Here is a 14,070-nt window from a genome sequence, read left to right on the forward strand (position 1 = left end):
GTGTCAAGGTGGGGAGGCAGGCAGGTGGGCAGGGCTGCACGATTTCACGCGCAAATCAACCGAATGGCGGAACGACCAGTTGGCAGGGAGGGAAGGGGCCGGCAAGCAGGTGGCACCAGGCCAGCCAAGGCGCATGCCAGTGGGCAGAAGGAGGGAACGGCGATGGGGGGGTGGCGACCAGCGGCGGTGGAGGAGCAATGGGGTGGGGCCAGCACTGTCCCCTGATGGGCCTATCCGGTTGCCTCCCACAGAGGGAGGCCGGGTGGCAACGGCGGGCTGATGGGGGCGGCACCATCCCCTGATCGCCCATCTGGTCGCCTCCCACAGAGGGAGGCCAGACAGCGGCTTAGGCCCACTCCCTAAGAGCGGGCCTAAGCCATCAGTAGAACATATCCTGAAGACTCCCGGACTGTGAGAGGGCGCAGGCTGGGCTGAGGGGACTCCCCCCCCCCCCAGCCCAGTGCATGGATTTTCATGCATCGAGCCTCTAGTCCTATATAATAAAAGGCTAATATGCAAACTGACCAAACGGCGGAATAACCAGTTGCTATGATGCACACTGGGCAGACGCTCAATGCAAGAGCTGCCCCCTAGTGGTCAGTGTGCTCTCACAGGGGGAGCACCGCTCAGCCAGAAGCCAGGCTCAAGACTGGCAAGCGCAGCGGCAGTGGCGGGATCCTCTCCCACCTCCGCAGCAGCACTAAGGATGTCCGACTGATGGCTGAGTGGGCCTAAACTGTCAGCCAGACATCCCCCAAGGGCTCCCAAACTGCAAGAGGGCGCAGGCCGGGCTGAGGGACCGCCCCCCTCCCCCGAGTGCACGAATTTCATGCACCGGGCCTCTAGTAATTATTATAATAACCAGAGGCCCAGTTCACGAAATACGTGCACAGATAGGGTCCCTAGTCCTGGCCAGTGATCAGGGCTGGCCGGGGCCTTCCTTCCCCCGGCTGCCGACTGCTGGCTGGGGCTCCTTCAGTCTGCGCCACCCCCTGGTGGTCAGCACACGTCATAGTGTGCGGTCGAACTCCCAGTCGGTATAACTCTGGAGGGGACAATTTGCATATTAGCCTTTTATTACATAGGATAATGCTGAGAAGTTTAGGTGAAAGAACATCTAAATCCTTTCCAGTACTGACTTTCTATGATATTTTATTCTACCTTTTGCTAGGAAGCCTTCAAGGTTCTGAAACTCATCTCTGATTGCCAATATCCACTATCATCAACTAACAACATCAGGATAACTCACTAGTGAAAACATGTCACATGACATACAGCATGTACATGTGAATTAGAACTTGAGCTCATATAACTAAAGATATGTTAAAATTCTCCATTCACTTACTTAAAAATTTAGAGCAAAGTTAACTTTTTTCTTCTCCTTTTGAAATCACAAATGTTTTAAAAATCCAAGCCATTCCCCTGGGAGTGGGAAGGTATGTGTACAATACATAAACATAAAAATACTTTTGCACATAATTGGCATACACTCACAGACCCCAGTAAACTATTCTAGTATAACTAGGTTAAGAATCCTGATTTAACATAACATTTATTTAGTGTACTATGCTAATAAGAAGATCCTGATATGTACATTTCAAATAAGTACTCCAAAAGAATAAATTATTGGTTGTGAATAAAAAATATAGTACATACATTTTGAATTAGATTAAATTTTCAGCATAATTCTATGAGTAATAAATTAAAATAAATTACACTTACCACTAACATTTTCCGTTAAAATAAGGTGAAAAATCTGAGCAAAGGCCTCAACATCTTTATTCAGCCATATATCAGAAAGACAAGCATCCATTTCCTTTATTAACCATGGTTCAAGGCAATTCACATCTTTTTCTGTCTTTACAAAAAAAAAAAAAAAAGCAAAGGTTATAAATTACCTAACAGCTTAACCTTTGCTTGCAAAGAACATGAGATGGCCATAATCTACACTAATAAAAGAGAAACATGCAAGTTAACCACCACTCTGCTACGCCCACCAGCCAATCAGAGTATGCAAATTAACCCAACAAAGATGGTGGTTAATTTGCATACGTAGACAAGGAGCGAAGACTGAAGACAGTGTACAAGAGGGAGGGAAAGCGGAAAGCGGGGTGAGGGCGGCAGCAGCAATGGGAGAGAAAGCGCAGGGAGGCGGTGGGTTAGCGGGCTTCGCTCCCTTCTCTGCTTTGCTCAGGCCACAGGAAGCCCTATTCTTGCAGGAATCTTCCTGCAACGGGCCTCTAGTGAGCACATAAACTACTAACCATATAATATTATAGCATAGACTTTGACATAAGTTTCTCATCTCATCATAAACATCACTTACAGTACTATATGTTCTTCTTACATTCATCTTTCATCTGAGAATAAGAATGTTTGTCAACAAAGTAGTATGATCCAAACAAAATATTAACTAAGTATGCTTCTGAGAGGATGTTGCAAAATGTATACCAGTGGTTCTCTCCCAACTGTACACCAGAGGGACCATCACCTGGAGCTTTTCAATACTGATCCAGGTTCCACCCCAGAGCAAGTACATTAGAATCTCTGATGATGGAGGCCAGATTCCATAGGGCTTTAAAAGTTCCTTAGGCGATGCTAATGTGTAACCCAGTCTTAAGAACTAATAATCAAAATACTGTTCATTGAACCAAATGAATGTTCCCTATATTAAAAAACGATTTTAAACATTCTTTAAAAGCATTTTAAACTCATGTGTAGTTCATTTGGATACATTATAACTCTAAATAATGGCAAAAAAACTGCAGCATATCTGCATTATATACCTTCTCATGCTCAAAACAGTAAATTAAATTCCTTTTATAGAAAGTGCATAGTCCCAGCTATATTCTGCATTATCATCAATGCCTTTTAAAGAATTCCAAACCAGAGTCAAAGACCAGAAGGGTCCTCGGAAATCAGCTAGTTCCAGTTTTCAGACTCCATGGGACCCAGTGTAGGAGAGGCACCACTGGGGAATGGGGATGAAGAGTTATGGATGACCAGTCAGGGCTTCTACAAATATTCACTTGTAAAAATAAGAGAAGAGAACTTGATTTTATCTATAGTAGGCAATTGATTTTATACAGTCACAAAGCTGATTGGTGATAGAAACAATAACAGTATTGATTATTTGCTCTAAGACCAACTATCTTTTCTCAATTTTCTCCTGTTAGCATGTCTTATATTATTTAGCTCATAGGCGCTTAAACGTTTTGAGATGACAAAATAGCAAGCAATAATAATGCATAAGCATAATATCTACAAGTATATACTTCAAAATATTTAGAGAAAAATATTGAAATAATTTAAAGTTAAAATGAAACAGTAAAAGATTTTGCATTATTTACAAAAAAAAAGTGTTAGAAAGTCACTCTGAAAAATGTATTGTAGCCTAAAATAAACTAAAAAAATTACACTTTAAAAATGCATAAATTGTGCTGCTATGAACATAGGGGTGCATATTTCCTTTCTGATTGCTGTTTCTGGTTTTTTGGGATATATTCCCTGAAGTGGGGTTACTGGGTCGAATGGGAGCTCCATTTTTAATTTTTTGAGGGAACTCCATACTGTTTTCCACAATGGCTGCACCAGTCTACATTCCCACCAGCAGTGCATAAGAGTTCCTTTAACTCCACATCCTCTCCAGCACTTGTCGTTTGTTGATTTGTTGATGATAGCCATTCTGACAGGTGTGAAATGGTACCTCATTGGTGTTTTGATTTGCATCTCTCAGATGATTAGTGACTTTGAGCATATTTTCATATGTCTCTCAGTCTTCTGTATGTCCTCTTTCAAAAAGTGTCTATTTAGGTCCTTTGTCCATTTTTGATTGGATTATCTTCCTTTTGTTAAGCTGTATGAGTTCCCTGTAAATTTTGGAGATTAAACCCTTATCTGAGATAGCATTGGCAAATATGTTCTCCCATGCAGTGGGCTTTCTTATTGTTTTGTTAATGGTTTCTTCTGCTATGCAGCTTTTTATATTGATGTAGTCCCATTTGTTTATTTTCTCCTTAGTTTCCATTGCCTTAGGAGCTGTATCGGTAAAGATATTGCTACAACATAAGTCTGATATTTTGAAGTGCCCATCAACAAATGAGTGGATTAAGAAACTGTGGTACATCTATACAATGAAATACTACGCTGCTATAAAAAAGAAGGAACTTTTACCATTTGCAACAGCATGGATGGACCTGAACAGCATTATGCTAAGCGAAATAAGCCAGTCGGAGAAAGATAAATATCACATGATCTCACTCATATGTGGGATATAATGAACAACATAAACTGATGAACAAAAATAGATCCAGAGACAACGAAACACTGAACAGACTGTCCAGCCTCAGAGAGAAGGCAGGGGAGGGAATGGGGTGGGAGATCAACCAAACGACTTGTATGCATGCATATTGGCATGACCAATGGACACGGACACTGGGGCAGTTGGGGCTTGTCCTGGGGCATGGGAGTGGTGGTGGTGGGGGGGTTAATTGGGGAAAAAGGAGGCATATATAATACTTTAAACAATTAAAAAATGCATAAAAATATTATGAACTCCTATGATGTTCTTTAAACTATAAAATTTTTACTTAAAATATCAGTATGAAACCAATTAGGTCTTACCAACTGACTGAAAACAGCATCACCACCATCATCCAATAAATCATACTCTTCAGTCACATTTGGAATTGTTCTTTGCCTCTGAGATTCCGGCTTGACAGTATTCTCTTGAGCTGAATACCATTCTGTAAGTGTGGTTTGTTGTTTTTCTTCTAAATTAATTATCAAAGAAAGAATTTATGAAAAAATTATTTGCTTTGTGAAATATATTCCTTTGTTTTAGATCTTTAATGAATCTGAAAATACTTTAAAGTTGGCCTTATTTAAAATAAATTACACTCATATTTTCAGTTAAAGTAATGTGAAAAACCTGAGCAAAGCCATTAACATCTTTATATAGCCAGATGTCAGGAAGACAAGAGTCTACTTCCTTTATTAAATACTAGTGGCCAGGTACACAAATTTGTGCACACTGAACAGAAATTAATTAGAATATTTTAATATCGATCTCTTCACCCTTTATAATAGAAGTGTCAACCAAATTCACGATCGACAATGACAGATCGAAACACAAGTGTACAATTGGCGCCAGCAAGAGCTTTGTATGTATCGTGCATGTGTGAGTCAACTTAGCCTTTTATATAATAAACTTGCTTAATTAGACCTGCTTTCTGATGTAGCTAAACTTTTTCCAGCCCCGTGAAGCACCCCAACTTCTCTTTCAGGTAATTGTTAGCAACAGCAGTAAATACCAACACAATGCAGATTATTATTGTAGATCATGCAGGGAGAACAAAGGGTAAAATATTTAACTGCAGCAGTGTTTGACTATATTCTGTGCAGTGAGAAAACCTGAAGTCATTTTCAAGATCCACCATTTCTTACTTCTTTTCAGTTGGGTCAAGTTTCTAAACTTTCTAAATCTCCTTTTTCCAGCTAATGAAGAGAAAATAGGATTCCACCAAGTCTCCTATCTACCTACTCCAGGACTTGTGAGGATCAAATGAGATAAGGCAGGGGAAAATGCTTCACAGACAAAAAATATTTGCACTCGGCTATAAAGCAAGTCGTGTTCCTGGGCTGAAGAAACTGCAAGGAGGCTAGTCCCTAGGGAGAGGAAGCTGGGCGTTGCTATGTGACATCATTACCCAGTGCCCACAGCAACTGCTTCCAGGCTGGGCGGGGCTGTGGGCCGCATTTTGCGCCATGGGGTCTTGGCAGCGTCAGCTGCGATTTGGTGGGCTGTCACTCCAGGGTGGTGGCAGGGCCTATGTCCCACTTGGGGGAAGCCGAGTGTTGCTTTGTGGGCGCCAGATCCGCAGTGCCATTTCTCTGTGCACGTCACAGCAGCTCCTGCATTGAGCATCTGCCCCTTGGTGGTCAGTGTGCGTTATAGTAACTGGTCAGTCGGACACTTAGCATATTAGCCTTTTATATAAATAGTTATTTTTTAAAAAAATATTAATTAGAACATTTAATGAAATGTGTTATGCTGAATCATAAGGACACATGAAACTGCTTAAAACCTTATCTATTCATCTATTAGTAAAATGTTTACTTCTATAACCATAATTCAAAGAACAGTATTTTAGCCATACAATAAATACTGTTTAAATCAATGACTGGTATTCATATAGTGCTTTGTAGAAAACAATTTCTTGAACTTCTGCCACCATGCTAGTTGTTTGAGATATAAGTTCTATACAATTTTCATGTTCAAAAGTTTCAAGATCCTGAAGTTTTATAATTAACACATTAGTGATTTAGCACTGCACTGTGAAATAAGTATTGCTAACAGCTTTATTAAGTGGAAAATCCAAAGTTATTTATCCAAGGTCATACAGACAAAACAGAATCAAAGCTTTAAGCCAAATTTTCCATCATAAATAATGTAGTTGAAGGTAAATAAGAAGAGGCTAATCCTAATTCAAAATCTGAGATATGTCATAAGAAATGTATTAATAAGCAAATAATGCTAAAATCAAAGAATAGAAGCAATTCATAACAGTATCAAGATTTGAAAACCTTGACATTGTATCAAAGATGAGTTCCCTCCCACCCGCTCCCTACTCTTGTCCTGAGATATGCTGTGGCATATCATACTTTTCTCCCTCCTTCAAACAGTGGTTGAATCTTTTCCTTAAAATATTTCTATTGATTTATTTTTAGAAAGAGAGAAATGGAGAGGGACAGACAGGGAAACATTAATGTGAGAGCAAAACATCAACTGGCTGCCTCCTGCATGTCCCTACAGGGGATCTAGCCTGCAACCCTGGCATGCATTCTGGCTGGAAATCAATCTGGCAACCAGCAACCTTTCAGTGCACGGAATGCCAAGCCAACCGAGCCACACAAGCCAGGGCAGTGGTTGAATCTTTGGATAAAGATGCACACAACCTTCTCAATTCTGGTATTCCCTTTCTTTTTAATTAAGTTTTTAAAAATTGAATTTATTGGGGTGGCGTTGGTTAATAAAATTATATAGGTTTCAGGTGTACAATTCTATAATACATTATCTGTATATTGTATTGTGTATTCACCATCCCAAATCAAGTCTTTTTCCATCACCATTTATCCCCCTTTTACCCTCTCCTACCTTTCCCCACCCCCCCTTTTCTGTGGTATTCACCATATGGCATCCACTTTCAATTCCTCACTATAGATTATAACTTCTGGACATAAACCATATTGTAAAAGGTATATTTGGGACAGTATTCTAATATAATATTACATAATTATATACAAGACATTTTCAATTGCCCTTGTACCTCCATAGTATAATACTGGAATATTCTAAAAGGTCAATAGGAATAGTAATTTTCTATTTATATGTGTTTGATAAAAAGCTAACCTCCCACCCTGGCCAGTGTTTGCTCAGTAGTTAGAGCACTGACCTGAGCACCAAAGAGTCTCAGGTTCGATTCCTGGTCAAGGGCATGTACATGGGTTGCAGGTTTGATCCTCGTCCCAGTTGGGGCACATGCTGGAGGCAACCAATCGATATGTCTCTCATGTTGATCTCTCTCTCTCTCTCTCTCTCTCTCTCTCTCTCTCTCTCCCCTCTTGCCTTCCCCCCTCCTTCCCTTCCACTCTAAAAATCAATGGGGGGGGGGGGAATAAAAAATAAAAAAGCTTACCTCGCTGTTTTTCCTTTTTGTATTTTAACATTTCTTTATTTGTATATCCAGTAGTTCTTAAAATATCTTCCAGAAACATTTCTTTTACTTCAAATGGTCTTCCCTGTACTAAATAACATACATTTTTAAAAGTAGTTATTGCATCTCAGAGATAATTCACATAAAACCATGAGATTCCCAAGTTAACAAACATTGAGTGTAAAATCCAAAAGCAATTCCACAGGTCAAGTGATCCTCATGATATTGCCCTTTAAATATAACTGTGATCTTTACTTTAGAAAACTGTTCATATGCTTGTTTTTGCAATGTTAACCCTCTACTTATCATGTGTTTGGCATCATGCTAGGCACCAGGAATACAAATGGTAAGCAGAAACAGAGCTACCTCCTGATCTCTTGAAGCTTGCAAGCTAGCAGAGGAGACAGACATTAATCCAATAATCCAGAATAGAAATTTTAAAATAGAGTTGTGACAAGTGTTATCAAAGAGAAATACAAGATGTCATGACAATATCTACCAGTAATATGGGGGTGGGGGTGTTACTGAGTTAAGAAAAGCATCCTCACTGAGAAAATGAGGACCAAGAGAAGGGGTAAACAAAATAACTAAGCTATGTGGGGAATTATAGCACATGCAAAGAGCCCACTGTGGGAAAAGATATGAAAAGACCAAGCTAATTTCAAGCTAACTGGAACATAGTAAGAGAGGGGGTGTTGAAAGGGATTGTAGTTCAAGATGAGGCAGGAGAAATAGATAAGTCTTATTAAGGGTATTTATCTTAAAGTAATGGTCATTCAAAGTTTTAAGCTCAGAGGAGTGTTCAACGTCATCGAATTCCAATTCAGAAAAGACCGTTCAGACTGCACCATGGAGAATGGGATTTAAAAGAGAGCAGAGTGGATGGAACAGAGCAGGTAAAAGTTATTCCAATAGTTCAGGTAAAAAAAGAGAACAACTTGAATGAGATTGGTGATAGTAAAAATGGAAAAAAAGAGACTTTAGAGACAGAAAGTAAAACCCACAGAACTCATCATTCGATTGGATATGGAGGAATGATAGGGAAAAGTCAATCATAGGTCTTAGATTTCTGGCTTACAAAACTGGATAGATGATGAGATTATTCCTTAATGTAACAAGGAAAACTGAAAAAGGAACAGGTTAATTAGCTGGTGCAAGTTGGGGTTTAGTTTTAGACATGTCAATTGTGAGGTGCCAAAATTAGCTTTCAATTAGCAGATGCATGTATTTCATGTGCTTTATCATCCAAGAATATTGAGAAGAAAAACATACCGATTTGTGACTTAGGTAACTAGGTCAATGGTATGATTAATCAAAACAGGCAACATAAGAAAAGATTTTTATAGAACTATTAAGTATTCAGTTTGGGTCATATTAAAAGTAAGCTGTTTATAATATATCTAAGACCAAAGTTCTAGAGAACAGTCTGAATTGGGGAAAAGAGTCTGTTGGAAATAAAGATTCAGGAGTCATCGGTCTAAAAAAGAAAGTAGCCCTAGACGGTTTGGCTCGGTGGATAGAGCATCGGCCCGCACACTGAAGAGTCCCAAGTTCAATTCCGGCCAAGGGCACAGGATCCCCAGATTGCAGGATCGATCCCCAGTGGGGGGCTTGCAGGAGGCAGCCGATCAATGATTCCCTCTCATCATTGATTTTTCTCTCTCTTTCTCCCTCTCCCTTCCTTTCTGAAATCAATAAAAAAATTTTTTTAAACTCATTTAAATAAATAAGTAAAAATAAGAAAGTAGAAAGGCACTGAGAATTTCTAAGGACACTAACTGTGTATCTCCAGTACCTCACAGAGTGTAGCATAGAGCAGAAAAGAAGAGGAAAAACAAAGAAAAGAGAGGAAGTGAAGGTGTATAAGGAAAAGAAAATAGATCAAGGGGATAACCATAATACCAACATTTAAGCACCATGCAAAAGAGTAAACAAAGGAGACAACATACAAAGGAGACAACAAAAGAAAGTGCAAACTATAATGTAATTAAGTCTCAGAAGGCAGTTTTGTCAAATAAATTATGGGATCTGAGCATTTCACACACACACAAAAAAAAGGGGGCCAACCATGAAAAATACTAAAGAAAATTTAATTAAGATTTTTGTATAAAATATGAACCATAGGCTTGGCAATTAAATTAGTGTCAAAACAATACTGGATAGAATATACAAATAAACAGCCCTATACACTACAGAAATGTAAATAATTCCAGACTTCTAAGAAAGAAAAACTGAAAAATCTGTTAAAATTAAAAATATATTCTTTTACTCAACAAGTTCATTTTCAGGAACCTATCCTTAGAAATAAGAGCTCCAGTATATAAGGATATACATATAAGAATGTTTATTACAACACTGTTTATTGTGGGGAAAGGGAGGATCTAAAACCAATCTGAATATCAAAAAATAAAGAAATAGTTAAATAAACCATTGTGCATTCATATTATAAAATATTAAAACAGCTGCTTAAAATAATGAACTACATCCAAGACCGCTGATCTGAAGAACTATTCACGATGTACTGTCACATGAATAAAGCAAACTGCAAAATAATGTATGTGCTCAGTTCTGTAAAACCAATTTCTGTAAACGCGATATATATGTGTATTTGCATATGTCGTATGAGCATGGACAAGGTGAAAAAAGGATATACACTAAGCTTTAACATCAATTAATCTCGGGAAAGTGGAACATGGAATAACACGAGGACAGGAGCAATTGTCAAGTTTTTCCTATATATATGTTTGCACTATATCATTGAAGTAAACACATACAACTTTTTCTATTTTTGAGGATAAATTTAATAATTTTTTATCCTTGTCCTTGATTAAAGGACAAGAATAAAAGTTAAGTGACAGCATGTTCAGAAGTACAAGAGAAGTAAACAAGGGAATGTAGTCTACTCTTTCAAGGAGTCTAGCAATAAAGGGGAAGCTTTAGGACAGAATTTAAAGAGGAATACAGGGCCAAAATAAAGAATATTTCCTTTTAATATTAAAGAATTGGCCTCACAACACAATAGCAAAGAGTTGTATATGGAAAAGGATAAATAATTGAGCAACAACTAATTAAGCATATCTCAAAGGAAACAGAAATGGATACTTTTTACTTCAGAACATTTCCCAATTCTGATTACAATAAATATAATCATGCCAAAAAGCATTCTTTTGTAAAAATGCTAAAAGAAATCTTATAATTTAACTTACTATATATCACTGGACAACTTCCAAAATATCTTATAAAGAGATTTACATCCAAGGCAGCACTAGAAAGAATTAGTTTCAAAGTTGGATGCTTTTGCAACAAATCTCTTAACTTTGTAAGTAAAAAATCACTAAATCGATCTCTTTCATGTACTTCATCCTGCAGTAAACAAAAATAAAACCATGGAATAGTTAAAAATTATAGATGACTAAGTCTTTACAATTATGGAACTGCTAGGTTTAACACTAATTCAAATTGACTGTGGACAAGGCCAATCAGTATTAGTGAAAATTTTGTATTATGGACAATTCAGAAATAGACATTAATAACCTAATATAGTTGTTGTTTTTCACAGAATATAAAACCACACAAACTAAAATAAACTCTGAATTAATACAGTCTGATTTAATGTTCTTTTAATATAATATACAAAATCTGTTAGCATCAGGGCTCAGGTGCATCCCTTGGTTTGAATACACAGAACTAATAAGTTTACAAAAGCTGCTTATTACAAGTTTATAAAATTCAATCTACTTGTTTTTATACGAACAGGATAAAAGCTTATAACTCTTTAGTAGGGTGATAATTCATCTACTTTCTTCATTAGCAGCTAGTTAATTTAGCAGCTTCACCATGAAGTTAAATGACTGTAAAGTATGCCCTAAGGCTGGTAAATACATATTAAAGAGGAATCAGATGACTAAGCATATGTACAGAGAAAACGTTCACCATTCTAGAGAGCTCTAAGTAAATTCATGCATGTATCGTTTTCATACATAAAAAAGCACTTTTTAAAAAACTATCTACTTATTTTATTTTCTCATAAAATCTGATAAAAATAGGTTAAATATAAAATATGTATTTCTAATAATTATATAAAATAAAAAGTAACTTGATTATAATAGCCTGTTCAAAAAAAAACCAAATTGGTTCTCACTTATAGCCTATTCTAAAAATGTAATTATGTATTTAAATTTTATGGAAATTTATGGTAAATTCAGCAATATTCTTACCACAATAACATGTGTCACAGCTGACAATGTACTATCTCCTGCCATCAATGTTCGCAGCAATACCCCATTAGTGCAAAATGTCAGAAGTGTCTTTGGAGAAACCCTTTTTAAAAAATCAAAATAACATGCACAATTACAAGCATTATATGTAATTAAAACATGATCACATTAAATGCTAGTCTCATATGTACTTTAACAAATGTTACTTTAAGTAACTAATATAGCCCAACTGGTGTGGCTCAGTGGTTGAGTGTCGACCTATGAACCAAGAGGTCACAGTTTGATTCCCAGTCAGGCACATGCCCAGTATGCAGGCTTAATCCCCAGGAGGGGGCATGCAGGAGGAGACTGATCAATGATTCTCTCTCATCAGTGATGTTTCTCTCTCTCTCCCTCTCACTTCTTCTCTGAAATCAATAAAAATATTTTTAAAGTAAATAATATAATACTGTATATATGATTTATCAGCAAAGTTATGTGAAATATTTATTTTATGCCTGACAACCTCACAAAATTTTTATTACTAACAGCCTTTAATTAATTAAACGAGAGTCCCGGTGCATGAAAATTCATGTACCGGAGCAGGGGGTCCCACAGCCCAGCCTGCCACTTCTCACAATCCAGGAGCCCTCAGGGGCAGAAGGCGACCTGGCGATCAGGGGAAGGCGACACCCCCATCACACCTCTGCTGCTGCCACTGCTGGCAGAGCAAGCCTCGGCCCAGCCCTGGTTACCTGAGCCTCGGGCGGTCCTGGGCAGCTGGGCAGCCACCATCCGAGGCTTGCCTGAGCCTCGGGCAGGCCCTGGGCGGCTGGGCAGCTGCCATCCAAGGCTTGCCTGCACCTTGGGCTGGCCCTGGGTGGCTGGGAAGCCACCATCCAAGGCTTGCCTGCACCTCGGGCCGGCCCTGGGCAGCTGGGGGGCTGAGGGGACTGAGGGACTCCAGAGGCAGGCGCACAGAGAAGCCGAATTCGCCTGGGAGCGGGCCCGGCCTTGCCGCATGCCTGCCGCCCCGGCGGGGCTGAGGAGACTGGGCGCTGCCATTTTGTGGCTGTGGGCGCCACCATCTTTGAGGGTGTGACAGTCAATTAGCATATTCCCTCCTCATTGGCTGTGGATGCCACCATCTTTGTGAGGGTGTGATGGTCAATTAGCATATTCCCTCTTTATTAGATAGGATGATTATTTTGTTAAAAAGCCATAAACAGATTTTTTAAAAGACCTTAAATATAGAATGTCCCCAAAAAATGTATATACACTTGAACACCTGATAACTACTTAATTTTCACTCTTTTTCAGGTTTAACTGATTTGTGATAATGAGTGAAGCCAGACTAAGTTTTGAGCAAAGAAAATTCATCCTAAAGTGCCACTAGACTTTTTTTACTGAAGATTCATAAAGGTAAAGTTTATGATACAAAACCAGCAACAATCGATGAAATGAGGGCACACAAATACCAAACAAAATGATTATTGATGTTTGTGATTCCATTGCTTCATGTTATCATGGTCCAATGCCTGGACCAGAACGGTCATCAGTTTGAAAAAAGGCATTGACAAAAAAATTTATTCATTTCTGTAAATTCTTTTAAATTTTGAAAATAAACTGTATAAACATTGACTTTATAATCATTCAAAGTGTGCATAAGTTTTTTGGAGCCACCCTGTACTTTTTGCTTGGGGACAAAAGTATATCATAAAAGGGATCAGCTTTTTAAACCACCAAACTATTAGAGCACAGAAATAGTATATTGATGAAGAAAGTACTACTAATACTAACAATATTCAATTCAGTCACTAACATTTATTGAGTACTTACTATAAATTTCACATAAACGTACTCTAAATGCCTTTATTAGCCCCATTTTACAGATGAGAAAACTGAGACTCAAAGAGGTGAAATAACTTGTACCTGATCATAAAACTATGAAATTCATAAATATATCTATAGATTGGCCCAAATCCTTTCTCAACTATTTATTAAAAATCTCACTAAGTTTAGACATAACCTCAATGATCTGTCAGAGAAGTATTACTACTAGAATAAATAATCATCTAACTTTTCAACTAACACATTCTCCATATTCAGTGAAGCATAGGCATTTATCTTTTCTAAGAATGATAAGAGATAAGCTAGTG

At 38.2% G+C, this 14,070-nt stretch overlaps 1 protein-coding gene across 3 annotated transcripts in view; it reads right to left on the reverse strand.

Annotated features, from left to right (window-relative positions):
• YTHDC2 (YTH N6-methyladenosine RNA binding protein C2) overlaps positions 1-14,070 on the reverse strand; it is a 70,640-nt gene that overhangs the window by 43,065 nt on the left and 13,505 nt on the right. For all 3 annotated transcript variants that reach the window (XM_079784423.1, XM_079784425.1, XM_079784424.1), the window contains exons 6-10: positions 11,933-12,035; positions 10,922-11,078; positions 7,698-7,805; positions 4,624-4,772; positions 1,723-1,858 (exon numbers count right to left, since the gene is read on the reverse strand). In XM_079784423.1, coding sequence (XP_079640549.1) covers positions 1,723-1,858; positions 4,624-4,772; positions 7,698-7,805; positions 10,922-11,078; positions 11,933-12,035 — 653 coding nt within the window. The remainder of the gene's footprint in view (positions 1-1,722; positions 1,859-4,623; positions 4,773-7,697; positions 7,806-10,921; positions 11,079-11,932; positions 12,036-14,070) is intronic.

Source organism: Cnephaeus nilssonii, assembly GCF_951640355.1.
Source record: "Cnephaeus nilssonii genome assembly, chromosome: 2".
Taxonomy (NCBI): domain Eukaryota; kingdom Metazoa; phylum Chordata; class Mammalia; order Chiroptera; family Vespertilionidae; genus Cnephaeus; species Cnephaeus nilssonii.